Source organism: Aphelocoma coerulescens, chromosome 27, assembly GCF_041296385.1.
Source record: "Aphelocoma coerulescens isolate FSJ_1873_10779 chromosome 27, UR_Acoe_1.0, whole genome shotgun sequence".
Classification (NCBI taxonomy): Eukaryota; Metazoa; Chordata; class Aves; order Passeriformes; family Corvidae; genus Aphelocoma; species Aphelocoma coerulescens.
Window position 1 is genome coordinate 2,337,501 of NC_091040.1, and position 27,116 is coordinate 2,364,616.

Here is a 27,116-nt window from a genome sequence, read left to right on the forward strand (position 1 = left end):
GTCGGTGCCGGCGCAGCCTCGCTCTGGAGTTTCCCTTCCGGGGTCAGAGGTGGCGGCGGGGCCGGAAGCGGCGCCCGGCGGGACCCGGACCCGGACCCGGCACCGGGAGGTACCGGCGGGGACACGCGGGCTCCGGGGCACCCCGGGGGCTCACGGGAATTCCCGGGCCCGGCTCTGGGGCGGGCGGTGCCGGGCTGTGCGCGGGCCCCGGTGGCTCAGCCTCGGTGGGGCCTCGGTGCCGCTCCCGCGCCCGGGAGCGCAGCCGCCGGTGAGAGCGGGACGGGACGGGTCTGTCACTGCGGGTTCTGCGCTCAGTCCCGGTTCAGGACCCGGCTACCGGGACTCGGCCCTACGGGCCCGTTCCCAACGCCGGGAGGCCTCCGGCAGCCCCGGGGGTCCCGTTCGGGCCCCGTCCCCAGGGCAGCCCCGGCGGGCCCGGGGCACGGGCGGTCCCGTTATACGCTCTGGCCGCGCTCCACCGGCGCTCCCGGAGCCCTTCGGGCGGATCTCGGGTGTCCCGGCAGCGGGACCGCGGCGCGGGGAGCCCCGAGAGCGGCCGAGGGGCGAGAATCGCCCGGGTCCGGGCGGCTTTCACCGGTGTCATCTCCGGGAACCTGCGGGGAACGGGAGTCTGGGACCGGGGGAGTGTCGGGGAGGCTCCTTGGAGGGCAGAGGGGCTCGGGGGACCCGGCAGTGCCCTTTCATCCATCCCGCGGCAAACTCCGAGCTCTGGGATACCCGCGGGGGTCCCTCGGGGCCGGGGGCTGCAGGGTGGGGGCTCCGAGCGAGGGGTGGGTCTGTGCTGGGCTCCCGGGCTCTTCCCGCTGCTCCGGGGCCCTGGAAGAGCTCCTGGGGCTTCATCCCCTCCTCGAGGAAGGGCAACGCCGGGACCACCCCGGGGACCCTTTTGCTGGGGGGAGGGAGCGGCGTGAAGCCCCTCCCTGGCTGAGTCCCGAGGGTTCCACATCCCGAGGGTTCCACATCCCGAGGGTTCCACATCCCGACCCAAATCCGGACCCAAATCCCGACCCCCGGAGTGGCCCCGCGGGACCGGGGGGTCGCAGCACGGGGGTCCCGCGGGGGCTCCGAGCGCCAAAACCCCCAAATGCTGGGCTGGGCTGGGCTGTGCCTCCCGCTGCCTTTGGGACGTAGGAAGGAAAGCCCGAAAATCTCAGCCCAGACCTTCTGGAAATGAGGGGAAATTTGGGATGCTGCAGGATCCCGCGGCTGGTTCCGGGACAAAGCTGCTTTTCCTGAGGCTCTCCGGGTTTCCCTGTCTCTCCCTGCAGTGCCCGGGGGGAACAGGCTGCCAGAGGTCTCGGTGCCCCCACTTTGCACTGAACCGAGGCCTCTCCAGTGCTTTGCCAAAGCTGTTGGATCCTTCCCGGCTTTTTTTGGGACGGCAGTTCGGTGTCTGGGTTCATATTGACCTTTTTTTGTTGTTTTAAAGGGAAGCTCAGACACCTCTCAGTGCCCAGTCGGGGTCTCCATCCCTCTGCTTCTCCAGGTGCTCTCTCACCTGGCAAACTCCACCCTCTGGAATATCCCACAGTGATCCCATGTCCGTCACCCCTGGGATGGCTCAGGGGGCTGCAGGGGTTTGGGGGGTCCCACTGTGGGTGTTCCCCACCCTGGGGACAGAAGAGGGGACAGGAGGAATTGTCACATGAGCCCGGGGGAAGCGTGGGAGGAAGGAGAAGTGGTGTCATGGGGTGGGAAAAGCTCCTGACTGGGAGGTGGGTCATTGATGAGCAAGCGGTGCTAATGAGGGGCTGGGCTTGGCATGGGAAGGTGGCACAGGGAGGGGGTGACACGAGGCTTCGAGGGGCTGTGGTGGGGTTGGGATGTGCCTCTGGGAATGTTTTGGTGGCCAGTGTCCTACTGGGCTGACGGGGTTTTGGGGTGGTGGCACTGGGCTCTGGTGGTGCTGGGCTGATGATCTTTTGGTGGGCCGTGGTGGCACTGAGTTGTGGTGGCACTGGGAGGATGCTGGCTCAGGGCTGCTGGTGGCACTGGGCTGGCAATGTTTTAGGGTGGTGGCACTGGGCTGTGGTGGCACTGGGCTGATGGGGTTTTGCTGGGTGTTGGTGCTGGATACTGGAGCAGGATTTCACCACCCGCCTCTCCTCCGTGTTTGCTTCCTGCTGGGATCTGTGGGATGTGGCGTCACCCTTGTCCCTGCAGCCCCCGTCACCTCCTAATCCCCAAACCAGGAGGTTTTTCCAGCAAAAATCCTTCTCCACAGTCCCAAAATCCCCCTTTTTCAAGGCAGAGAAGCCCAGAAAGGTCCCTGGAGTGTCCCTTGGGCTGTGATCTGTCACCCAGGGTGTCCCTTGGGCTGTGATCTGTCACCCAAGGTGTCCCCTGGGCTGTGATTTGTCACTCAGGGCATCCCCCAGGCTGTGATCTGTCATCCAGGATGTCCCCTGGGCTGTGATCTGTCTCTTGGGGTGTCCCCCAGGCCATGATCTGTCACCCAGGATGTCCCCTGGGCTGTGATTTGTCACCCGGGGTGGCCCCCCGGCAGCATTTGTCCCTCTCTGGAATGGAATCCTGGGATCACTTAGGCTGGAAAAGCCCTTCAAGATCATCAAGCCCAACCCTTAACCCAGCACGGCCGAGTCACCCCTAACCCGTGTCCCCAAGTGCCACATCCACACGTTTTTTAACCATTCCAGGGATGGCAACTCCCCCATTCCCTGCCTGACTGTCCTTCCAGTGAATAAATCCCCCCCTGATGTCCACCCTGACCCTCCCCGGGCACAGCTTGAGGCCATTCCCTCTCATCCCATCCCTCATTCCCTGGGAGCAGAGCCCAACACCCCCCCCCCCCCCCCACCGACCCCCTCCTTCCCGGCCCCTGGGCTGCCGGAGCGGGATGCGGAGGATGCTGGAATGCATAATGGAGCACCGGGACGCTCAATAATTCATCTGTCACCCAGGAACAGCCACGTTTCTCCACGTTCAGCCCCTGCTCCGAGCTCTCAGCTGCTGGAGGGAGCAGCTCCAGTGGAGGGGGGGGGGTGGTGGTTTGTCTGGGATTCAAACATTCCTGCTCTGCCCCACGGTGCAGGTTCTCCCTCGGGAATTGGATGGTTTGGGAGGGCCATGTGTCCAAAACAGCCTAAAGCCCCTTGGGAAGGCTGGGATTAGTGATGGATGAGCTGCACCAGGGTGCTCTGGTGCCGTGTCCTGCCGCGTCCCCGTGTCCTGCCACGTCCCAACACCCCCTTGTTGACCCCACTCGGCATCCCAGGGTCAGGTCCCTGGAGCCTTTCCGGGTGATTTTAAAGCGCTGTGAAAGTTGGGGAGGGGCTGCCTAAGTGCAAAGTGCTGTTGGAGGGGAGGAGGAGGCGGCAGCAGCCCCGGCGTGGGGGGATTTATTATTTATCCCTCACAGATGTCCTTAACTTTTGTCACTTCGAGCCGGGCCCGGCGCGCGGAGCAGCTGATCCGAAGTGACAAGGATTCCAGCTCCTTCCCAAGCGCCTCCAAGAGGGACTAACAGGGACTTGACAGGAGTCCAGCTTTGTTCCCTTTCCAGCCCCAGCACTCCCGGGGGTGGGATGCAAAAACCGCTGGCTCAGGGATCCAAAGTGCCCCAAATCACCTCAAATCGGGCTGTGCTCGGCTCCTGCAGGTGCTCCTGGAGCTTCACATTCCTTGGGGATTTTCACTTCCCACAGATCTGGGCACAACCTCGTGAACTTTTTCCCTGGACTCTGCAGCTTCCTGGGTGTCACGAGTGGGATCTGTGGTGGACAAACCCCACTGGGATCCTGGTGGGCACAGAACTGCCGGGGCAGGAGCTCACGCCCAAAACAGTCCAGGGGGGTTTTTTATGGAGGCAAAACATCCTTGAGCAGGAGGATTTAGCAGGGAAGGAGTCGGTGGCCATGTCGTTGCCGTGGGTGACTCGAAGGTGGCGGGGCCGGCGCTGACAGATCCCTGGCCCGACCTGTTTTGAGATCCTCGTTCCGTGTTTGTCTCCCACGTGCGCTCCCATCACGCTCCCTTCCCACAGGGGCCTCCTTGTGCTGCGCTGACGGAGAGGAAAAATCTCCATACAATGGTTGGCACAGCTGCAGGAAAACAGCCCCGGCCTTCCAGCACCTCACTCGTGCCGGGATCGTGTGCCCGGCACTGCCAGGCGGGGCCGGGACACGGAGCAGCTCCTTCCCTGCAGCCTTTGGGACATGGAGCAGCTCCTTCCCTGCAGCCTTTGGGACACTGGGACATGGAGCAGCTCCTTCCCTGCAGCCTTTGGGACACTGGGACACGGAGCAGCTCCTTCCCTGCAGCCTTTGGGACACTGGGACATGGAGCAGCTCCTTCCCTGCAGCCTTTGGGACATGGAGCAGCTCCTTCCCTGCAGCCTTTGGGACATGGAGCAGCTCCTTCCCTGCTGCCTTTGGGACATGGAGCAGCTCCTTCCCTGCAGCCTCCCTGACACTGGGACACGGAGCTGCTCCTTCCCTGCTGCCTTTGGGACACTGGGACACGGAGCAGCTCCTTCCCTGCTGCCTCCCTGACACTGGGACATGGAGCTGCTCCTTCCCTGCAGCCTTTGGGACACTGGGACATGGAGCTGCTCCTTCCCTGCTGCCTTTGGGACATGGAGCAGCTCCTTCCCTGCAGCCTTTGGGACACTGGGACACGGAGCAGCTCCTTCCCTGCAGCCTTTGGGACACTGGGACATGGAGCAGCTCCTTCCCTGCTGCCTTTGGGACACGGAGCAGCTCCTTCCCTGCTGCCTTTGGGACATGGAGCTGCTCCTTCCCTGCTGCCTCCCTGACACTGGGACACGGAGCTGCTCCTTCCCTGTTGCCTTTGGGACACTGGGACACGGAGCTGCTCCTTCCCTGCAGCCTCCCTGACACTGGGACATGGAGCAGCTCCTTCCCTGCTGCCTCCCTGACACTGGGACATGGAGCAGCTCCTTCCCTGCAGCCTTTGGGACACTGGGACATGGAGCTGCTCCTTCCCTGCTGCCTTTGGGACATGGAGCAGCTCCTTCCCTGCAGCCTTTGGGACACTGGGACATGGAGCAGCTCCTTCCCTGCAGCCTTTGGGACACTGGGACACGGAGCAGCTCCTTCCCTGCAGCCTTTGGGACACTGGGACATGGAGCAGCTCCTTCCCTGCAGCCTTTGGGACATGGAGCAGCTCCTTCCCTGCAGCCTTTGGGACATGGAGCAGCTCCTTCCCTGCTGCCTTTGGGACATGGAGCAGCTCCTTCCCTGCAGCCTCCCTGACACTGGGACACGGAGCTGCTCCTTCCCTGCTGCCTTTGGGACACTGGGACACGGAGCAGCTCCTTCCCTGCTGCCTCCCTGACACTGGGACATGGAGCTGCTCCTTCCCTGCAGCCTTTGGGACACTGGGACATGGAGCTGCTCCTTCCCTGCTGCCTTTGGGACATGGAGCAGCTCCTTCCCTGCAGCCTTTGGGACACTGGGACACGGAGCAGCTCCTTCCCTGCAGCCTTTGGGACACTGGGACATGGAGCAGCTCCTTCCCTGCTGCCTTTGGGACACGGAGCAGCTCCTTCCCTGCTGCCTTTGGGACATGGAGCTGCTCCTTCCCTGCTGCCTCCCTGACACTGGGACACGGAGCTGCTCCTTCCCTGTTGCCTTTGGGACACTGGGACACGGAGCTGCTCCTTCCCTGCAGCCTCCCTGACACTGGGACATGGAGCAGCTCCTTCCCTGCTGCCTCCCTGACACTGGGACATGGAGCTGCTCCTTCCCTGCAGCCTTTGGGACACTGGGACATGGAGCTGCTCCTTCCCTGCTGCCTTTGGGACATGGAGCAGCTCCTTCCCTGCAGCCTTTGGGACACTGGGACATGGAGCAGCTCCTTCCCTGCAGCCTTTGGGACACTGGGACACGGAGCAGCTCCTTCCCTGCAGCCTTTGGGACACTGGGACACGGAGCAGCTCCTTCCCTGCAGCCTTTGGGACACGGAGCAGCTCCTTCCCTGCTGCCTTTGGGACATGGAGCTGCTCCTTCCCTGCTGCCTCCCTGACACTGGGACATGGAGCAGCTCCTTCCTTGCTGCCTTTGGGATGCTGGGACACGGAGCAGCTCCTTCCCTGCTGCCTTTGGGACACGGAGCTGCTCCTTCCCTGCAGCCTCCCTCACACTGGGACACAGAGCAGCTCCTTCCCTGCAGCCTTCCTGTTGCTCTGCCTGGCCCAGTTGGGCATCAGACCCTGTCCTGGCTGTACAGGTTGGGATCTGTGCCCAGTGGCATGATCGGCTCCCGAGGCTTTGCCTTCCCTGCAGAGGTGAGGGTGGGGTGGCTCTGTCATTCCAGGGAGTGCTCCCAAAACATCCTCAGACCCCTTTTCCTGCTTCCACAGCATCTCCATGGGGCTTGGGGGCCCTTTTCCTGCTTCCACAGCATCTCCATGGGGTTTGCAGCTCCTTTTCCTGCTTCCACAGCATCTCCATGGGGTTTGCAGCTCCTTTTCCTGCTTCCACAGCATCTCCATGGGGTTTGGGGCCCTTTTCCTGCTCCCACAGCATCTCCATGGGGTTTGCAGCTCCTTTTCCTGCTGCCATGGCATCTCTGTGGAGTTTGGGGCCCTTTTTCCTACTCCCACAGCATCTCCATGGGGTTTGGAGCCCCTTTTCCTACTGACATTAAAGCTCATCTTGTTCCAACCCCCTTCCATAGGCACCTTCCACTGTCCCAGGTTGCTCCAAGCCCCATCCAGCCTGGCCTTGGACACTCCCAGGGATGGGACAGCCACAGCTTTTCTGGGTACCCTCAGTGCCAGGGCCTGAACACCCTCACAGGGAAGAATTTCTCCCTGGGACCTGCTTTGCTCCTGGGATTATTTGCCATCGGAGGGGGACAGGAGCAGGGGTGTGGCGAGGCCTGAGGCTCCCCTCGTGTGTCCCCGCAGGTGACGCTGCCGTGGCCGATGTCCCCGGAGCCGATCCCGGAGGATGAGCAAGCCCACGGACCTGCAGCACGACCTGGAACGCAGCCTCCCGGCCATCGCCTCCATCAGCTCCTCCTTCTCCCAGAGCCAGGGCTTCTCCCCGTACTTCTTCTCCCCGGAGAAGAGAAAAGCCATCTCGGATGTGAGGAGAACCTTCTGCCTCTTCGTCACCTTCGACCTGCTCTTCATCTCCCTGTTGTGGATCATCGAGCTGAATGTGAGTTGGAGGAAGCAGACCGGGGAATCTTTGCCCTTTTTAAGCTCGGTTCCCTCCGTTAATTGCTCTGTTCCAGCACTCCTGGGACAGATCTTTGTTTGCTGTTCCCAGCGCTGGCCAAGGAGCCGCTGTTCTTTAGTGTAAACTAAAGTCCAGCTCGTTTCCTGCCCCGGGGCTTTGTCGGTGCTGTCCAGGGCTGTTAACACCGTCCCTTTGTTGTGCTGTAACAAGATCCAGGGCCTCTGGAATCACCAACTTGAGCCAAATTTCCCTCCTGTTCCCCTGGCCTGATGAAAAGCTGCTCCCTGGGTTTGCTGCTGTCATGTTCTCAGAGCATCAGAGGAGCAGGGGAGGATCCTCCAGGGGCTTTGATCCCAAAATTCTGCTGCTAATCTCAGCTTTGGGAAGCTGGAGGTGCTGCTCCACCTCCCAAGGGATTGTTGAGGGGGATGTGAGTGGTTTGGTTCTCTCCAAAGCGACTCACAAGCTGCTGCGTTTGCTCTGTGTTGCAATAACAGGGAAAATCCAGTTTATTTACCTCAGTCCCACCAAGTCCAAATCCCTCCCTGGGCTATATTTTGTTTTTATTTTCCCTGAACTGGCCCTGGCCGGTTTCAGGTACTCCGTGTCCTCCCCTGGAACACCCGGAGCAGAGATGAACAGATAGACCCTGGGCTCTGGCCTGGATTTATCAGCACTGGATCCCGTTGCTCCCTTAGCTGCTCTTATCTCTGCCCTTCTTATCTCTGGGTGTCTGCACTTAACAGACTGTCCGGGCCAGCAGCTCTGAGCCCTGCCCGAGCCCCCTGCCCCCCACCCCCCTTAGGAAAAACCATCTCCCAGCCAGCATTCCAGCCATGCCGATGGTGTCCTGCCCGCCCAGCTTGGACCCCCGCCCCCTGCCCTTGTCCCAGTCCTCTCTCACAGAGAGGTGCTGCCCACAAAACGCAGAATTCCAGCCCCCAGGAGATAATCCTGGTGCGGTCACCAGGGCGATGCTGAGCGTGGGTCGTGCAGGTAGCCATTAATGAGTGACTAAGTGCTGATATTTGGGCCCCGAGCCGAGATGCTGCATATTTAAAGCCATTAGAGCAGCTTATTTGCCTGGTTATGAAGAGCAACGGTTTGAGATCATGACTAATGCCTTTTTTTTTTTTTCTTTTTTTTTTTTATCCAACCGCTTTCCTTCGCTGGGAGATAAGCCGAGCAAATTGCCCCTCGTTAAAAGCAAACCGTAATTGTGCAGGCTGGGTGCTCTCAGAGCCAGGGAGATGCCTCAGGTGGTTCAGCTGCTTGGTGCACAGCCTGTGTTCAAGCTGAAAACAGCCCCCAAATCATGACCCAAAGCTTTCCCTGTGTCTCGTCCTTCCTGCAGCATCCCATGGAGTTGGGCTGTGGGGATGAGGCTCTCGGTGGCCACTCAGCAAAGCTGGCTCAAGTCCCACAGCCACAGGTCAGCTGGAGGCACAGCCCAGCTTTGCCCCCCTCTTTTTGCCCCTTTGTTTTATATTAAGCCCCAATCCCAGACCCGGAGGGATCCCTTCCCAATCCCAGTGGCTGCCTGTGCTGCCCTTGGAGTGCCAGGACACCCCTGGCTGCCGGGGACTGACATCCACCAACTTGTTCCTCACAGCCCATCCAACAGAAAACACCCCCAAAATCCATCACCCAAAGCTTTCCCTGTGTCTCCTCCTTCCTGCAGCATCCCACGGAGCCAGGGATGGGGGAAGAGGCTCTCAGTGGCCACTCAGCAAAGCTGGCTCAAGTCCTATGGCCACAGGTCAGCTGGAGGCACAGCCCAGCTTTGCCCCCCTCTTTTTACCTCCCTCTCCCTGGATTTTAAGCCGCAGCTTTGACCCAGAGGGATCCTTTCCCAGTGGCTGCCCTTGGAGTGCCAGGACACCTCGGCTGCCAAGGACTGGCCCGAGATCCACCAGCTTGTTCCTCACAACCCATCCAACAGCTGCCGGCTCCTCCAGCTCCCGGCCAGCTGGGCCCCGTCCAAACCCATAGCCTAAAGGTGAAGCATTTGTTCCAGTTACCTGAGCCCTCCACTTCCTCACAGACAGCCATTCCAGGCTCCCAGGATTTATGGTGTCCAAAGGACTGGGGCTGTCAGACCCTGGATTATCTCGGGATGAGCTTTTTCCACACTCCAATAAATCCCAGAGGGTGTTTTTGCCTCTCTCAGATTCCCTTGCAGCCCATGGCTGTGCATCCTCCTCTCCTCCCTCTTCCCCTTTGCCAGCCCGTTTGAACCTGCTGGTTCCCTTCTTCCATCAGATTTCCTGGAGCACTGCTGTGAGCTATGGGAAGCCAGCTGGAGGGAGAAGGGACCCCTCAGTGCTTTGCATGAGGAGGATCCTTAAATCCCCCCAGGTGCTCAGTGACCCCGAGAGCCCCCACAGGAAGATGTTCAGTGTGTTAGTGAAGGTTCCCGAGAAACATTTTTCCTGTGGTTTTCCATTTGTCCCCGTGTCTCCTCCCATTCCTCTGAAATCTGGGACCTGGACGAGGTGGGCAGCAGTGGGAAGTGACCATCCAGGGGCTCCAGGCTGTGAGGAACTGGTCACCAAGGATTTGGGTGTTGGAAATCACCACCTCGAGGTGTTTAATGTCCCTCCTGCCCCACCCACGCTGCTCGGTGTGAACCCCAGGAGGAAACATGGTGTGAATCCAGGCAGGAAATGTGCCACGGGATCCTCCCTGGCCCTGTGCTGGCAGAGGAGCCCACACCAGGCCCGTGGGATCATTTGTATTCCAGGTGCATTCCCTGACCTGGCCATAACCCCGGGCACTGCTTGGCTCCTTCTCCCATTAGTTTCTTATCAGTGCACTCAACAGCTTCCTGCTTCCCTATCTCCCTCAGACCAAGGAGGGCATCAAGGAGAACCTGAAGGGTGAAATCATCAACTACAAATTCAAGACCTCGTTCTTTGATATCTTTGTGAGTATCTCAGCCTCCTGCAGGGCTCTGGAGCTTGGCAGGACCAGGAGGGTCTGGGGTCTTCCCTTGCCCACCTCAGTGAATCCCTCCTGGTGCAGCCTTGACCCATCAGTTCCCCGGGAGCTGGCGCCTGTCCCTGCCCTCCTGGCACCTGGCAGAGGGACAAGGGCAGTGACTGGTGTCGCTGGGTGTTTGTTTTTGCAGCTCTTGGCTCTGTTTCGCTTTGTTGTGCTGCTCTTGGGCTACGCCGTCGTCCGCCTGCGCCACTGGTGGGTCATCGCGGTAAGGAGGCACTGGGGGCTTTCCCGTGGGGAGTTTTCCCTCTCCTCCTGGATTTCTCAGGGATCTGAGCTCCATCCATTTATTTTTCAGGTCACTACACTGGTATCCAGTGCCTTCCTGATTGTGAAGGTCATCCTCTCCGAGGTTGGTTTCCCTGGGCTTGTGGGGAGCTGCTTTGTGATTTCTCAGTGCTGTTTTATTCCCAGTTTGGATCATTCCCTCTGCTTCCATTCTGCTTCTTTCCACACAGCTTCTGACCAAAGGGGCTTTTGGGTATTTACTTCCCATCGTCTCCTTTGTCATTGCTTGGCTAGAGACCTGGTTCCTGGATTTTAAAGTCCTAACTCAGGAAGCAGAAGAGGAACGATGTGAGTATTTGTGCTCCTCTCTGGTATGAGTTGGACAAAACCAACCAGGCCTGGGTTTGCTGCTGCTCTGGCATTTCTGGAGAAGGCATCTCCAGGCTGGCTGGGATGGGAAGTGCCTGACTCAGTTCTGTTACGGTCAACAAGTCCCTTCAGGGGAAGAAAATACCAGATTATAAAAAGCATCTTTTAATTGAGTGGAGAAAAATGTGCCAGATTTCCCAATGACTGGATCCTGCAGCCAGACGTGCTGGAGACAGAGCTCACCTCTGCATGGGGGAAAGTGTTTGGAAACAGTGAGGCAAATGCCAGGTGGAGTGTTGGACTCCCTGTCCCTGATATCTGTGTTTGGATCTGGCTGGGGCCCTTTCCAGGAGGGCTGCTGGAGTCACAGACACATTATGTGGCACGGGGTGAGTTATGGGGTGTGAAATTCTGCAGCCTGTGGTCTCTGAGGTCACACTGAGCAGGGATTGAGGCTGACCTAAGGCTTCACACATCACCCTGTAATTCTCAGGGTCCTTCTAGGTCTGGCCTGGAATAGCTGTCCATTCCTGTGGCAGCACAAGGAGTTTGTCCCTCTCCCAGGAGTCACTGGCTGGGATGTGGCAGTAAACTAAAAGGGGCATTTGTCAGGCAGGGCTCAGTCAGAAATGCTCTGACTGGAAAGCACCAGAGGATGTTTGGGTCTTGCAAGGAGGCTTTAAGATGAAAAATGATCAAGTGTTTAATGCCTCTATTGGATTAGGCTCAGGTTCCAAATTGCTTCCAGGGGAAGCTCTTATTTAATTAGATGCTTAATCGCCTTTGGATTATTTGACAGGCAGAAGAGCCCATTGATCTCCGGGGCAGATAAAGCATCTCAGACAAAAGATGAGGCAATAGGAGCTGAGGCTGACTGGTGTCAGTGGGAAGAGACAGGGGAAAACGTGGGAAACAACAGGATGTTCGGGCAAGGCTGGGGTCCCAGAACCTGCCAGGTGTTAAATCCTCGTGCTCCCATTCCCAGGGTTCCTGGCAGCCCAGGCTGCAGCCTCGAGGCCACTGCTGTACCCCCGAGCCCTCTCCGAGGGACAGTTCTACTCCCCCCCCGAGTCCTTCGCAGGTAAGATCACCTGTGCCATCACCTCGCTTCCCATGCTCGTCCCACCGTGGAATTCCTCACCTCCATCATCTCTTCCATGAGCTCTGCCTTGTTACCCCAACCCTTGGCACAGCCTCCAAGAACTGACACTGCAAAACAGGGTCTCCTCTCCCCTCTCTGTGCCTGCACCTGGGCAGGGGTGGCACTGCCACGCTCTCCCCATGACACCTTTTTGTCGGAGCCGCCCTCGGCCCCGCAAGCCCGGCAGCAGCTCTGTGGGGAACTGGAGCCTTGTGTGGGCTTGGGATTAAATGCTCTGAGCTGTGTGCTTGGAAAATGCTGCCCTGGGGCTGAGTGCACGGGGATGGGTGGTCACAGGCGGGTGAGGATGAGGGTGGCACGTCACTGCCCTGTGCCGGCACCAGAGAGCTCCTGGCGTGGGAGTGGGGACATCTCAGCTGGATTGTCCTGCTGTAGCTGAGACCCGGGATGAGCTCAGCTCTCCAGAACAGTTGTCCCAGTGTAGCTGAGACAGGGATGAGCTCAGCCCTCTGGAATAGTTGTCCCAGTGTAGCTGACACCCGGGATTAGCCCGGTTTTCCTGAGCAGTTGTCCTGGTGTAGCTGATACCCAGGACAAGCCTAGCCCTCTGGAACACTTGCCCTGGTGTAGCTGACACCCAGGGTGAGCCCAGTTCTCTGGAATAGTTGTCCCAGTGTAGCTGACACCCGGGATGAGCTCAGCCCTCTGGAACACTGTTCCTGGTATAGCTGACACCCGGGATGAGCTCAGCCCTCCAGAGAGCTGAGCAGGTGTTCAGGGAGACAAGGGCTGGAGTCATCCTTAGTGACAGCCCTCCCTGTTGGGTAAGGAACAGGGATCAGGCACTGTCCCCCACGAGAAGGGAGGGAGGTGGTACCAGTGGGGTGTTCATTAACTCTGAGTTAATTGGTGCTTCCCTGTAGGGTCGGACAACGAGTCAGATGAGGAAGGTGTGGGGAGGAAGGCCTTGACAACTCAGGTAAACAGGGGCTGGCCCTGCCCTCAGCTCCAGGCTGATCCGGGGCTGTGGGAGTCTCCCCAGTCCTGTGGTCCCAGCAGGTTCTGCTGCCCCTCATTCCAGACCCCTCAGTTCTGGGATCGTGTGGCTGAGTCCCCTCTGTGCCACAGGACCGGTGGCATCGTGGCCACTGCAGGAGGGGTCATCTGAGCCCCCTCAGCTTTATCCCACTTCCCCATGGCTGTGTGCTCTTCCCTGCAGCATCCCACGGGGAGGTGTTCTGGCTGTGCTCCTGCCTGTCCCTCTCCCTTCCCCCTTCCATCCCTGGTCCTTTGGTCACATTCTGGGATGGCCATCACCTCACCTGTCCCCACAGCTTGAGAGGTAGCCCTTGACCTCCCCAAAACCTGGCTGGGCACAGGCCTTGTGCCCTTTTCCAAGCGATCCTGCTGCTGTTCAGCTCCAGTTCTGGCTCCTCCAGGAAGGAAGCTGCACATCCCAGAGCCCTTTGCCTGCTGGAAACCCTCCTGCTAAGGCGGGAACCGCCGGGAGCAGCTGGTGTGTGGATCCCAGCCAGGGCGGGGAGTGTGACTTGGAGCTCCAAAATGAGGCCTCTGTGACCCAAATTAAGAGATTTCTGATCCCCTTTCTCTCTGCCAGCCCGGGGAGGGGGGGAGCAGCACACACACACTCCTCGAGCTTCCTGCACGCCTGGCTAATGAAATCCTCCCTTCTTTCCCAGGAAAAGGAGTATGTCCGACAAGGCAAAGAGGCCATGGAGGTTGTGGACCAAATCCTCGCCCAGGAGGAGAACTGGAAGTTCGAGAAAAACAATGCAAGTGTGGTTTTTCCTCCCCAGCTGGCAGAGGGCATGGATGGCTTAGCAAAAACCGGGACAAACGAGGCTTTGGAAACCTCCTTGCACCATGAAAAATTAACAAGCGTTACAATTACCTGATTGAATTAGGAATCTATTCCAGTTCAGTTAAATGTAAAATCCCCTCTTATTTAATTAGACGTTTAATTGCCTTGCAATTTGACAGGAAAGGGCCCTTCCCTCCTCCCTCTGTCCAGAGGGTGTGGCCGGCTCACCTTTGGGATGCAGAGCCATGGGAGGGAGCAGGGGAATGCTGATCCCACAGCTCCAGCCGTGCCCTTGCTCCATGGCCCAGTGCCTTTGAGCTTGCTGGGGGCCCAGACTGGCATCTTGGCCCGTGTGGCCACAGGAGAGTGTGGGGCACAAACTGCTCTTCCCACCCCCAAAAGCCACTGGTGTCCCCCTTCCCCAGCACCTGGAACCTGCTGGGTGCTGGGGTGTAAATTTTGGATGTGGCTCTGCCCACTCCAGACTTTTCTGGGGTGCCCAGAGCTCTTTTCTCTCTCTGAAGAGCACAGAGAAAGAGGAGGGGGTTCGCCCCCCAAACCCAACCTTGTTTCACGAGGTTGAAACATGGCTGGGGGGGTGCGAATCCTGCAAACTGCTGTCTCATCTGGTGTTTCAAATTCCCCTGTCAAGTGATCCTTTGTCTGATGCCAAACTAGCTGGGCAGATTGTTTTCTTTTTCCAAAGGGGGATGGATTTAAATAGACTAATCAGAGTTTAACACAGGGCTAACGATGAAAGGTTTTCATCTGCCCATCCCTGGCCCCTCCGGGGAGGCTCTTCTCAGCCGTAGGTAACACCAGCAGCGCTGGCAGCGAACCCCCTTCGCACCCCGGTGCTGCTACAAAGAGAATGTGACCTTGACGTGGGGTTTGCAGCCTGGCACGGGGCGGATTCTTTTTCTGTCTCATCCCTGCTGCCTCTCTGGATATTGTTTTGTTGATGGAAATTTAGGCATGGCCAACTGGAATTGTGCTCGGGGTGGTTTCCACGCTGGGGTCGCTGCCTGGTGTGGGGGGCAGGGGGTGGTTGGGGGCTGGAGGGGGTGACAGGAGCCTCAAGAGTTTTAGCAAACTTCACCCCAAATAGAAACACTCCCTTTTACTGACAGAAATACAACTTTCTCATCTCTTGCACAGGACTTTGGTGATGTTGTTTACACTTTTGAAATCCCTTTCCACGGCAAGACCTTTATTTTAAAGGTAAGAACATCCTTGGGCTGATTCCTTGGTCTCTTTGGCACGGGGGAAAAGCCACGGCTCAGCTTTCAGGACAGGTCAGGCTGCAGAACACGCTCCCCGTGCTTGAGACAGATGAACAGCACTAGGGAATCTCTCCAGGAAAACCCCTTGGCCGGCAGACAAACTCCCCAGTAAATATCCTGGGCCCCAGACTCCGCTGGTAGAGTCGGGAGCAGGTGACTGCAAGACTCGCTTCCAACCCCAGCATCTCAGACTAATCTGACCAAGGAGGCTAATTGGAACTAATTGCCAGCAAGGCCAGGGCTGAGCGTGCGTCTGCTGCTGCCTGGCACCGGGAAGAGCCGCTCGGAAGTGCCTTGCTCCGTGCCCTCTCCCAAGCTGGAGTGGCTTGGCTGGGAACCACGCTTTAATGAAGCGTCGGTGCTGCCGTGGCTTTTCTTTGTTCCAGTGCATATGTTGCCTCGCTGGCAGGAGCTGCCAGTGGAGCAGCTCTGTGTTCACCAGCAGAAGCTGGATGGTCCCACTTTTCCTGCATTAACCGTTTGCCTCCGAAGATCCCTGCTCCCGTGGGAATTGCGGGGGAATGGATGTTGTGTGTGCTGGAGCTTGGAATGGCTTGGAGGAAAAAAAAACAAAAACAGTCAAAAATGCAACTTCCCGAAGCGATGGTGCACGGGGAGCTGCTGAGGGTGGGAGAGAGGCAGACAAGGCAGGCTGAGCTAAGCGACTCCCAGATCCTGAGGTCTGTGTGTCCTCCCTGACCCCACGTGTGCCCTCCAGGCCTGTGGGAGCGCTGGGATAGAGGGGTGACAGCCGTAGCTTTGCATGCACGGGAGCCAGGCCGGCCTCACCCCTCCCCTCCGCTGTGATCCCACTTGTCCTTTGTGTTTTGCCCTGTTTTCCTTAAAAATAATCTTCCCCCAAGGGGAGCAGAGGGGCTGGCTGACTGCTCTGGCTCTGTCCTCAGGCTTTCCTGCAGTGCTCTCCTGAAATGGTTTACCAGGAGGTGATTCTGCAGCCCGAGAAGATGATCCTGTGGAACAGAACAGTGGCAGCTTGCCAGGTGAGCGTGCTGGACAAAGATGGCTTAATCACAGGAGCTCCTTGGAGCGGAGAGCTGGAGCTTCCCCATCCAACAGAGGCTGCTGGCAGTGCTGGAGCCGAGCTGGATCCCAGTCACCGAGGCGTTAAATCTCCGCCGCTCATCCGTGCACTCCGCGCGCTCCGCGGCAGCCGGCTGCACGCCTGTGCCCGGCCAAGAGCCCGAGAGGAGGGCAGGGACAGGGGCCAGGGCTGAGCCAAACCTGCCTCTGCCTGGTGGGAGGGTCTGAGCCTCGTGGTGGGGAGCTGGAGGTGACACCTGTGCCCCCCAAAAACTCGGGAGATGAACCCGTGCACATCGCCCTCTGCCCCAAAAGAGCCTCTGCTCTGATCCCGGTGCTGATTTGGGGGAGGGGCTGCATCCTCTTGGCACGTGCAGGCTTGGAGGCACAATCTCAGCAAATCTCTCTTAGTTTTGTTTATTCCCCCCCTCCCCAGATCTTGCAGAGGGTCGAGGACAACACGATCGTCTCATACGACGTGGCGGCCGGAGCTGCTGGCGGGGTGGTGTCCCCAAGGTCGGTTCCTCCCACTCTGCCCCTAAACACCCCCCAAACCACAGGGAAACCCCTCTGAGGAAGCACTGGGAATGCTCTGGGCTGCTGGGAGCTCCGGTGTCACCGTGGCAGGGCTGCTTGGCTCTGCAGGTAACACTCCCAAGGGCGAGCAGCCCCTGAAATTTCCTCCCAGACACTCCTGGCAGGATTCTCAGAGCTCCAAACCCCGGTCGGTCGGGCTGCCAGATAACAGTGCTTGGCTGTGCTTTGTCCCTGTGTTGACACAGCCCTGCCACAGCCTTTCCCAGCAGTCCAGAGAGCAGGATCTGCCCCCCCTCCACATCCCAGGTGTGTTTTTAAGCCCTTTCTCTGCGCAGGGATTTCGTGAACGTGCGTCGGATCGAGAGGAGGAGAGACAGGTATGTTTCCTCAGGGATGTCGACCACGCACAGCCTGAAGCCTCCGCTCTCCAAGTACGTCAGGTGAGAGGCAGGTGCTGTTTTTTTAGCTGGGATCACGCACTTCTCCAGAGCTTCGAGGCAAAGAGCCACTTAACTGCAAGCCCTGCTGCCTTCCTGGCAGGATTTGCAGGAAGCTGAGCTATTTGTGGAGCTGAACCTCGCTTCCCTTGTTCGTCTCCTTTTGTTCAAGAAACTCTCAGTGCTGTCAGCGGTGCTGGGGCGTTTCCCAGCTCGGGGGAGTGGAGGTGCTGACCAGTAACAGCCTGAGCCCCATCCCAGTCCCACATCCTGTTTATGTAGCAGTTAATTCCCAAACAGGAATTTCTGAGGGGCAGTAAACAGCTGGCTGTGGCTCTGAGCCTCTCACATGCTTTTGCTCCTCGTAAGCTGCTCGCTCACTGAGTTTGAGGCATTGAGGGATGGCCCCGTGGGTGAAACGAGGATGGAGCAGCTCCCAAAATGTCAGCAGGGCTTTGGCCTCTCCCATTCCGAAGGGACAGGCTGGTGATGGATCCTGGCAGGGTCGGGCTCATCAGACAAGGACTCCTTGTTCCTGCCAGGGCCCAGCTGTGCTGCTGTGCTCTGACTTCGGTTTTCCTAATAATCTGGTTAAAGTAATTGACACTTTATCTCAGAGCCGTTGGAGCTGCCTCAATCTATTTAGGAACTGGGGACTTTCAGGGCCTGGAAAAATCCTTGAACGAGCGCACACAGCAAAAATAGCATGTTCAGAAGAGGGAAGGGAAAGGGAAATCTGTATTTGGGCTGTGTGTGCACAGCTCCCGTCTCGGAGACGGATCAGATGGTGCCAGGAAGGATCTGGGGGCTGCAGTGACAAGAGCCAAGCCTGTCCTGAGCACACAGAGCTCCCTGGGACCTCTTGTTTGCAGCTGGGGTTGTGCCTGGTGAGAGCTTCCCGTGGGGAACAGCTGGCACGATCCAGAGGCAGAGCTGCTGCTCCACCGGCGGCCCTGGCACCGCTGCTGCCAAGGCACCTGTGGGAAAGCTGCCCTGCCGTGCTGGCTCGTGTACCTGGAGCCAAGGCACATACCTTCCCGGGCTCCCAGCATCTGCTCCTGCCCCACCAGGCTCTGGCCTTCACTGCCAGGCTCAGCTCTGTGCGGTGCATCCCAGAGCCTCAGAGAGTCCCAGCCTGAATTCCAGCCTGGCTCTGCCTGACCCTCTTGGCTTTCCTCCACAGGGGTGAGAACGGGCCTGGAGGATTCATCGTCCTGAAATGTCCCAGCAATGCCAAGATCTGCACCTTCATCTGGATTCTCAACACGGATCTGAAGGTAAAGTCAGTTCCTTTACTGTCCCCAGCACAGCTCTCCCCTCTCCCCTGGGATCCAGCATCCCAAGGCCCTGCTCTGGGATCCCAGCAGCCAGGAGTGGCCCCTTAGCAAGCACCGCCCTGAAGGGACTCAGGTTTGGCAGGTGGGGGTTAAACTACCCAAAAATCCCCCTCCTTTCATGGTGGGAGTTTGGGAAGCTCTTCCTTACCTGGAAGCTCTTCCTTACTTAAGATCTCACTTAGGGGTTTCACCTCTGAGCGCAGGACTCGGGGAGAGGACATTTTTATCCTCTTCGATCACCAAAACCAGTTTGAGGCACGGGAAGTTCTGTGCCTGACCTCTCCCGGGAACACTCCAGAGGGGCAATTCCCTGCTCCCGAACCCCCTGGCACAACCACAAGCACCCCATACCCACCCCCGGGGGAGTGAGCTGCCCCGGGTCCGGAGCTATTTGCAGAGCTGCGTGTCCTTGCCGGTGTCCCGGACAAAAGGCAGCGCACGGAGGGACCGGGATGGGGCGGATGCGGGAGCGGGAGCGGAGTTGGCCCCGTTCCTTCCTCCGCGGAAGGTTGACGTGGTAACGGCGCTGCCGCAGCAGCACAAAGGCTCCATTCATCCCTCGGCTGTGCTGCAGCGCTGCGGCCCCCTCCCCTCTCCTCCCCTCCCCTCCCACGGCCCCCTCCCCTCCCCCAGAGCCCAGCGGCTCCTGCCTGTCTTGCCAAACGCTTCGGGAAAGGTTTGGGAAGCACCGAGAGCGGGACGGAGCAGAGCGTGCCCTTCCCCGCCCCGTTGTGCCACAGGGGTGTTTTCCTTTCGTGGATCTGGCGCCCATCACGGGCAGGTTTTGGGGGGATACCAAACCCCCCGTGGTGGGGCTCGGAAAGAAAAGAGGTTCCTTGTGCTTCCCGGGCCGAGTGCTCCCGGCGCCGCCTCCGCCGTGGAAGGAATGCCGAGCTATTAATAACCCCCAAGTGCTCCCAGCGCCTTCCCGAGGGGCTCTGCCAGCGCCCAGACCCCTCCGCAGCTCCTCGCTCTACCCTTCAGCCCTGCACGAGTATTTATAGCCCGTGGCTCATCCCTTCCTGCTCCTTGGGGGAGGGAGGATTCCGCACGTGTTCGTGTTTGGGTCCGGAGCTGCTGTCGGGAAGTGGCCGAAATGGCCCCTGGAGCAGCGGCCTCGAGCTTTTCCTGCCCCTGTGTCCGAGGGAAAACCCGCTCCAGGAAAAGATCTGTGCTGCACCACCCCAATCCCAGGGGAGGGGAGTGTCCTGTGCCTGCCTGACCCCCAGGATAGTTGGCCAGTCATCCCTCCGTGCCCCTGGAATGGCTCCCGGCCCTGCCGCAGCTCCCTGCCCCCAGAGACAAGGATTATTATTTTTTCATGGATCTCCCACCGCGGAGCCAAGGCCGAGGCGGTGGGGGGTGAGTCGTGCAGGGCTTTTTTAGAGAAATCCAACCACGTTGCAGTTCCTCCCCCGGATCGAAGCTCCCTGAGAGCCGCAGCTCCGCACAGCGGTGCTCCTGCATCCCTGGATGCCTCTGGGATGGGATGGGATGGGATGGGATGGGATGGGATGGGATGGGATGGGATGGGGGACAGCCCCCAGCCTCAGCCCTTGCTTACAGCCCCGTGTCCCTGTCCCTGGATCCCCCCAGGGCGTGATGGGGGCAGCTCCCAGCCCCAAATCCTCACTCCATGTCCCTGGAGCCATCCAGGGCAGGATGGTGGCAGCCCCCAGCCCCAAATCCTCATGTCCCTGGAACACCCTGGAGTGGGATGGAACCAACCCCCAGCCCTCATTCATGGCTCCGTGTCCCTGGAACCCTCCAGAATGGGATGGGGGCAGCCCCCAGCCCCAAACCCTCACTGATGTCCCTGGAACCCTCTAGAGTGAGATGGGGGCAGCCCCCAGCCCTGACTCCTGGCCCTGTATCCCTGTCTCTGGAACCCTCTGGGGTGGGATGGGGGCAACTCCCAGCTCCAAATCGTCCCTCATAGCCCCGTGTCCCTGTCCTGTGTCCGCAGGGTCGCCTGCCCCGGTACCTGATCCACCAGAGCCTGGCTGCCACCATGTTCGAGTTCGCCTTCCACCTGCGCCAGCGCATGGCTGAGCTCTGCTCCAAGCCCTGAGGATGCTCCACTGCCCTCTCTGCTCGGCGGGGGATGGGGACAGAACCCTGCACCCCCCAAGGAGGGGTCCCCCCACTGCCAGCCCCGGGCTGAGGTCAGGGGGAGCTCAGCCCCTCCTCCCACCACGGCTGCCCCCGATCGGGGCCCTGGACCCGACTGTTCTGTGCCAAACCCCTGCCCTGCCCTCCCCGGGGGCTGGGCCGGCACCCCCTCCCCACACACGGGTTGGGGGCTCAGCTGGCACCCCCAGATTCCTGTCCCCGCACCCCAATTCCGTGAGGAAGCGGGGACAGATGTGGTGGCCGTGTCGGGGTAAGGACTCAGCTGAGCCCCATGCCGGGCTCTGCCCCTCCACCAGCAGGTGAAGGCACAATTCGTGCCCCCCCACACCCACCGTGCCCCCCGGGGCTGTGCCCCCCACCCCGGGGACAGCGCTGGGGACCCCCCAAACCTCCCCTTGGCGCTGGCTGAGACCCTCCCCCTTCCCAAAGCTGCAGCTCCCGGTGGAGCCAGCACGGGATTTGCCTTAAGCAGAGACTTTGATCCCTTTTGGGGGTGCGGGGGGGGGGCGTTGGGGGTGGGGGCTGCGGGGGCGACTGCGGTTTCTCTACCTGTGAGCGCCGTGTGCTGCTCTAAAAACAGCAGCAGCAGCGGCGGCGGCAGCGCGGGGCCGCCCGCACGTGGGGGCTGCGCTGCAGGAAGGGAGGGGGGCACCCACAGACCCCCCCCCGGGGCTCTCTGCACCCCCTCCAGGGCCTGGGGGGTCCGGCCCCCACCCCCGGTCAATGTGTGGGAGCTGAATTAAAGCCTTGCACTGTTTGCAGCTCCGTGTCACCCGCGTGCCCTCTGTCACCCAGGGAGTGGAGGGGTGCGGGTGTAAGTGGAGTTGGGGTCAGCCTGGAGCCCCCCCACCCCCCCCCAGCGCCAAAGGGTGGGGTCTGTGGGCTCCTTGGGCCACTGGCCATGGGTGGCACTGGCCGTGGGTGGCACTGTCCCCCACCCCGGGATGGCACTGGCAGCTCCATCGACCTGGAGCGTTCCTGTCTCCTCTGGCCACCCCCAGTGGCCCCCCAACCCTGGGTTCATCCCCTGGGGTGGGACCCCCACACCTGGGGGGCGGCGGGGGGGGGCTGGAGCCCCACATCCTCTCTGGCACCAGCCACGTCCACGTGAGCCCGGGACCACTGGCACCCCATACAAACAGCTCATTGTGGGGGTCCCTACAGCCCCAAACCCCCTGTCCTGGGGGGGGGCACGCTGGGAGGGACCCCAATGTCCCTCTGAGGTCAACGTGTGGCTGCTGTGGGTGGCACAGAGGTGGCACGTGGCACCCCCAGTGCTGCAAGGGGGGCAGGGAAAGGCCAGACGTGCCCTGTGTGGGGTCCAGGGGGGTCCTGCCGGTGCCATCACGTTGCTGGCAGGGTCTGCCCCGCATCCCCATGGCGGGAAGGGGGGGGGGGGACACACCCGTGGGTGCCACACACGTGTCCGAGGTGCCACCCCCGCCCCCCCGCTCGCCCCCCTTGGCAGAGCCCGGTGCCAGCGGCGCGTCCCAAAATAGCCCCAGCGGGGCCATAAAAGCGGGGCGGGCGCCGGGGGGGGGTGGAAAGCGGCACCATGGTGGGTCCTGGCGTGGTGGGGGGCTCCAAGGGGCTGCTCTCGGCCCGCCTGGGCTGCAGTGTCCAAGAGGAGGACGTGGGGCGGAAAGAGACCTTCAGCGCCGAGTGGCTGGACCTGGAACTCAGGTCCCGGCCCGAGGACGGGTGAGGGGCACGGCCGGACCGGTGCCAGGGGTCCGAGGGGTGCTGGGGGAACGGGGGGCACTGGGTGCTGGAGGAGTGGGGGGTTTTTGGGGGGGATTGGGGCTGTGGAAGGCTCCAAGGGTTCTGAAATATGGGGTTGTGGGGGCACTCCAAGGGGAGTGGGGTTTCCATGGGGTTGTGGGAGGTTCCAAGGGTTCTGAAATGTGGGGTTTCCATGCGGGTTTGGGGCTGTAGGAGACTCCAAGGGTCCCAAACTTGGGTGTTTCCATGGGGTCTTTGGGTTGTGAGGGGGCTCCATCTGTCCCACATTATGGGGTTTCCAGGTGGTCTTGGGGCTTTGGGGGTCTCCGAGAGTCCCCGTGGAGCCATGGAAGCTCCAGGGAGGTGGTGGGCAGGGGTGTCCAAGAGGGATTGGGAAGGTCTCAGGGTTTCCTGTGAGAAAATGGGAATCTTTATGGGGCTGAGGGAGGCTGCGATTCCACATGGGGCCAGGAGAATGTGGGGGTCTCCAGGGCTTCCCATGGGGTGGTCCCCGTGGGGCTGAGCAGGTCCATGGGACATGGGGGGGTCTCCCATGGGGTGGGGTGGAATATGGGGGGGGTCTCCAAGGATGCTGGTGGGATGGGGTGGGACAGGGGGGTCTGCAGGGGTTCCCATGGCGTGATGCAGCACATGGGGGTCTCCAGGGGTTCCAGCGGGGTGGGGTGACCCCAAAGGGTGAGAACAGGACACGGGGGTCCCGCTCGCACCCCCACGAGCGCCCCGTGCCCAGGTGGTGCCGGCGGGAGGTGGACACGCAGCGCCGGGAGACGCTGGAGCAGCGCGGGGCCGTGCGGGTGCTGGAGCAGCGCTCGCCCTGGGGGGTGCTGCGGCTCGGGGTCCTGGGGCAACCCCTGGCCCAGCACCTCCTGCCCTACGCCCGCACCCTCCCCGTGCCCCTCTTCGCCCCCCCGGACCTCCGCGGCGCCAAGGGGGGGATCCGCCGCACCCTCTCCCGCTCCCTCTCCCACGAGGCCCAGCGGGGCTGAGCGTGGCAGAGGGGCCGGGGGGGGGGGGTGTCGGGGGAGGGCAGGAGGGTGATGTTGGGGGGCTGGGGGGACCCGCACGCCTGGGTCTGCTCAGCCGCCCTGAAGAGGCAGCGCAGGAAGGAGGGGGCAAGTGGGGGTGGGCTCCCGTTCGCCTGGGACCCCACCCCGCTGTGGGCGTCGTGGAGGCCGGTGGGGATGAGGACCCCGCGGGTCGGGGGGCTCCCGCCCTTCGGGGGGCTCCTGGCAGCTCCGGCGTGACTCAGTTTCCCTGGCGAGAAGAAGGGAATGCGAGGATGAGGAGCGCTGAAACCCGCTCGGGGCCGAAGGGGGCCCTGGGGGGGCTGGAGGGGGGTGGGGGGCTGCGGTGGGGTTGTACAAACCTTGGTCTTTGTACGGCAATAAAACGCCTACCTTGGCACGGCAGCGTCTTTTTGGGGGGTGTACAAGGGTGGGGGGCAAGATTTCGGGGGAGAGGGACCGTTCTGTGGGATGGGGGAACGGAAGCACAGGGGGAAACTGAGGCACAGCAGCTGGAGGGACCCGGTGTCTTATGGGGCTGGGGGAGTCTGCGGGGGAGGGCCTTGTGCTTATATAACTCCCCCCTGCATCGCCCACCTGGTGCCAGGATCCCAGATTAGCTGTTCCCACTCTGGATCCCTCTGTCCCTGGGCCCCTGCCAGGCCCTGTCCCCTCCCTGTGCCCAGCCCGGCCCCATCCCGGTCCTTCCTCCCAGGAGCCACCTGTCCCTCCACCTTCACCCCCTACAGCTCCGGCACAGGCAGGATTTGGGGTCTTTCACTGCCCCCAGCCCCATAAGTGGGTCCCACCCTGCTCCTTATCCCAGAGCACTGGGAGCACTGGGAGCGCTGGGAGCTGGCAGAGGTGGTGCTGGCTCCTGCCAGGGCTGGGCTGAGGTCCAGCACACTCAGCTCACTGGTGATGGAGAGCTCAGACAGGCCGCATCCCAAGCCCTATCCCCATCCCAATCCTTTCCCATCCCCATCCCAAACCCCACTTCATTCCAATGCCTTTCCATCCCCAGCCCAATCCCCATCTCGTTCTAATTCCTTCCCATTTCCATCCCCATCCCATTCCAATCCTTTCCCACCCCCATCCCACACCATTCCTGTCCTTTCCCATCCCCATCCCATTTTCGCCCCCATCCCAATCCCTCTTTATCCTCATCCCCATCCCATGGGACATTCACGAGGAGCCACAGCGCTGCGGCAGCACAGAGGGGGTCACAGCCACATCTCGGGGTGGGGAGGACAAAACCGCCCAGGCACAGGGACAGGATTCCTGGATCCCCACAGCCCGGGAAGGGCGGCGGAGCCGTTATCAGCTCCGGGATGGATCCGGCCGCGGCCCCGGGGCGCTGGCGCTAACCGGGTTAGGCGGGATGGATGATGGATGGAGGGATGTGGGGTGGATGGATGGGGCCGTCGCGGCTCCCCGCGGCCCCCCCGGGCCGGGCAGGGATAAAAGGCGGCGGCGGAGCCGGAGCCGCAGCCCCTCGCCATGAGCAGCCCGGCCGCGCTCCGCGAGGGCTACGAGCACTTCGACCCCCGCGCGTACCTGCGCAACAATTACCTCCCGCCCCGCGCCGACTTCTCCTCCGAGGAGTTCGTGGTGCCCTGGAAGCTGCGATGCCTGGCCGAGACCTTCGCCAGCGGTGAGGGGAGGGCGGTGGGGACCCCCTCCAAACCTCGCAGTGGGGTGGGGAAACTGAGGCACGGAGCACCCGCGGCACCGGGGGGCAGCTCCTCTCGCCCTCCCTGGTTTTTCTGGTATCCCCGACCAGTGTGGGGACACCCCCACATGTCCTGTTCCCCTCCCAGGTGAGATCCGGGGGCAGACGTTGATCGATGTGGGCTCGGGCCCCACCATCTACCAACTGCTGAGCGCCTGCGACCACTTCGAGGAGATCGTGGCCACCGATTACCTGGCGGTGAACCGGGAGGAGCTGGGCCGGTGGGCGCGGGGCGAGTCCGGAGCCTTCGACTGGAGACCCTTCATCCAGCACGTCTGCAAGATCGAGGGCCGCGGGTAGGGGGGCAAAGGGGGTACGGGGCGGGGGGGGGCACGACCCCAGGAGGAGGGTGGTGCTGGGGTGGTCTCTGCTGGATTGTGTCCCCAAAATCTGCAGGATCACAGCTCCAGGTCCCCCCAGATCCTGGGCTCATCCCTGTAGAACCACATCCCCGAATCCCATGGGATCACAGTCACATTTTCCCGCAGATGCTGAGGTGATGCCTGGAGGAACATGTCACTAAAATCCCATGGCATCATGGCCCCACATCCTTACAGACTGTCCCCAAATCCCATGGGTTCACAGCCCCATGTCCCTGCAGATGCTTGGGTGATCCCTGCAGGATCCCAGCCTCACATATCCATGGAATCCTGTCTCTATCCCCGTGGGTGAAGGGCTGATCCCCATGGGAGCCTGTCCCCATGTCCTTGTGGGTGCCCAGCTGATCCTGTTCCTGTGTCCATGTGGCTCTTGGGACAATCCTTTCTGCATCCCATCCCCACATCCCTGCAGCTGCTGGGCTGATCCCCAGGGGATTCCGTCCCTTTGTCCCTGTGCACGTTGGGTTTGCCCCGGTGGGATCCTGTTCCTGGGTCCCTTTAGGTTCTAGAATCAGCATCCCATCCCACACCCCTGTAGGATCCTGTCCCCATATCCCTGTGTGTGCTGGACTGATCCCACCCCCACATCCCTGTGGGCCCTGAATCCTCACCCAATCCCTACTTCCCCGCACAATCCTTCCCCACATCCCTGCACAATTCCATCCTCACATCCCTCTGTGCGCTGGATCCATCCCATTCCCACATCCCCGTGGGTGCCAGGTTGATCCCATCCCCATAACCCTCTGGCTGCCGGACTGATCCCAACCCCACATCCCTCTGTGTGCTGGATCGATCCCATCCCCACACCCCTGCGTTTGCCGGGCCAATCCCCTCCCCACACCCCCCCAGCCCCCATCCCACTGCCCACCTCCCCTTTCCCCTGTTCCCCCCCTCCCCTCAGGGAGCCGTGGCAGGACAAGGAGCGGCGTCTCCGCCAGCGGCTCCGGCGGATCCTGCCCATCGACGTGCACCGCCCGGAGCCGCTGGGGGCCCCGCTGCACCCCCCGGCCGACGCGCTGCTCTCCGCCTTCTGCCTGGAGGCCGTGAGCCCCGACCGCGCCGCCTTCGTGCGGGCGCTGGCCCACGTGGGCAACCTGCTGCGCCCGGGGGGCCACGCGCTGCTGCTGGGAGCCCTGGGTGAGTCCTTCTACCTGGCGGGCCCCGCTCGCCTGCCCGTGGTGCCGCTGCAGGAATCGGACGTGCGGGAGGCGCTGGCGGCCGCTGGCTTCGCGCTGCGGGAGCTGCGGAGCTACGCGATGCCCCCCGCGCTCCGCACCGGCGTGGACGACGTGGACGGGGTGTTCTTCGCCCACGCGCAGAAACCGCTGGAAGCCTGAGGGGAATCCCCGGGAAATGCCGGGGAAATCCCAGCTTGCCCGGCAGCCCAAAGGTTGGGTGGGGTGGGCTGGAAGCTCCCCCCGCAACTCCGTGTCTGGTTGGTGACAATAAAGGTTGAGGTTGTGGCAGAGGATGGAGGTGCTGAGGGGTGTGGGGAGGGGGCTCGTGGAGATTTGGGGGGGTCAGGGACCCCTGGGTGGGGGGGAAAATGCGGCACATGGATGGGGGAATGGGGTGAGAGCAGGGTGAGGATGTGATGGGTGGGTGGGTTCACAGTGGGGGGGGATACGGGGCACAAATGGGGGAGCAGAGAGCAAGAACAGGGTGGGAAAGGGGGTACAGGACAGGGAAGGTATGGGGTGGGTGGGAGGTGAAAGATGGGGGATATGGGGTATGCTGAGGGGTTGGGGTGTACTGAGGGGTTTGGGGCACATGGGGTG

General features: G+C 61.3%; 3 protein-coding genes across 5 annotated transcripts; all 3 read left to right on the forward strand.

The window, feature by feature from the left end:
- Nucleotides 1-66: 66 nt before the first annotated feature.
- Nucleotides 67-20,987, forward strand: STARD3 (StAR related lipid transfer domain containing 3). 3 transcript variants are annotated; one of them, XM_068996674.1, is made up of 15 exons: nt 67-109; nt 6,914-7,169; nt 10,039-10,116; nt 10,321-10,398; nt 10,489-10,542; nt 10,649-10,766; nt 11,773-11,868; nt 12,813-12,868; nt 13,590-13,682; nt 14,870-14,932; nt 15,900-15,995; nt 16,472-16,551; nt 16,908-17,012; nt 18,193-18,286; nt 20,313-20,987. In XM_068996674.1, exons 2-15 carry the CDS (start codon nt 6,957-6,959, stop codon nt 20,415-20,417), a joined length of 1,329 nt encoding a protein of 442 aa, XP_068852775.1. In that variant the 5' UTR covers nt 67-109; nt 6,914-6,956; the 3' UTR covers nt 20,418-20,987. The 3 variants fall into 3 exon arrangements, with proteins under 3 accessions (XP_068852775.1, XP_068852776.1, XP_068852774.1); XM_068996675.1 differs by lacking the exon at nt 67-109 and adding an exon at nt 151-268; XM_068996673.1 differs by lacking the exon at nt 67-109 and having other exon boundaries at nt 6,564-7,169.
- A 1,019-nt stretch (nt 20,988-22,006) lies between these two features.
- On the forward strand, nt 22,007-23,250 carry TCAP (titin-cap). The gene is made up of 2 exons (XM_068996709.1): nt 22,007-22,180; nt 22,953-23,250. The coding sequence occupies exons 1-2, from the start codon at nt 22,035-22,037 to the stop codon at nt 23,206-23,208; spliced, it is 402 nt and encodes a 133-aa protein (XP_068852810.1). The 5' UTR covers nt 22,007-22,034; the 3' UTR covers nt 23,209-23,250.
- Nucleotides 23,251-24,713: 1,463 nt separating this feature from the next.
- PNMT (phenylethanolamine N-methyltransferase) lies at nt 24,714-26,804 on the forward strand. The gene is made up of 3 exons (XM_068996711.1): nt 24,714-24,880; nt 25,047-25,254; nt 26,240-26,804. The coding sequence occupies exons 1-3, from the start codon at nt 24,727-24,729 to the stop codon at nt 26,673-26,675; spliced, it is 798 nt and encodes a 265-aa protein (XP_068852812.1). The 5' UTR covers nt 24,714-24,726; the 3' UTR covers nt 26,676-26,804.
- The last annotated feature ends 312 nt before the right edge of the window (nt 26,805-27,116 follow it).

Coding starts and splice junctions, on each gene's coding strand:
- STARD3 (XM_068996674.1), top strand. CDS start 6,957: ATGAGCAAGCCCACGGACCTGCAGCACGACCTGGAACGCAGCCTCCCG. Junction 12,869..13,589: donor GGAAGGCCTTGACAACTCAG/GTAAACAGGGGC, acceptor CTTCTTTCCCAG/GAAAAGGAGTATGTCCGACA. Junction 15,996..16,471: donor GAACAGTGGCAGCTTGCCAG/GTGAGCGTGCTG, acceptor CCCCCTCCCCAG/ATCTTGCAGAGGGTCGAGGA.
- TCAP (XM_068996709.1), top strand. CDS start 22,035: ATGGTGGGTCCTGGCGTGGTGGGGGGCTCCAAGGGGCTGCTCTCGGCC. Junction 22,181..22,952: donor AGGTCCCGGCCCGAGGACGG/GTGAGGGGCACG, acceptor CCCCGTGCCCAG/GTGGTGCCGGCGGGAGGTGG.
- PNMT (XM_068996711.1), top strand. CDS start 24,727: ATGAGCAGCCCGGCCGCGCTCCGCGAGGGCTACGAGCACTTCGACCCC. Junction 24,881..25,046: donor GGCCGAGACCTTCGCCAGCG/GTGAGGGGAGGG, acceptor TTCCCCTCCCAG/GTGAGATCCGGGGGCAGACG. Junction 25,255..26,239: donor TGCAAGATCGAGGGCCGCGG/GTAGGGGGGCAA, acceptor CCCTCCCCTCAG/GGAGCCGTGGCAGGACAAGG.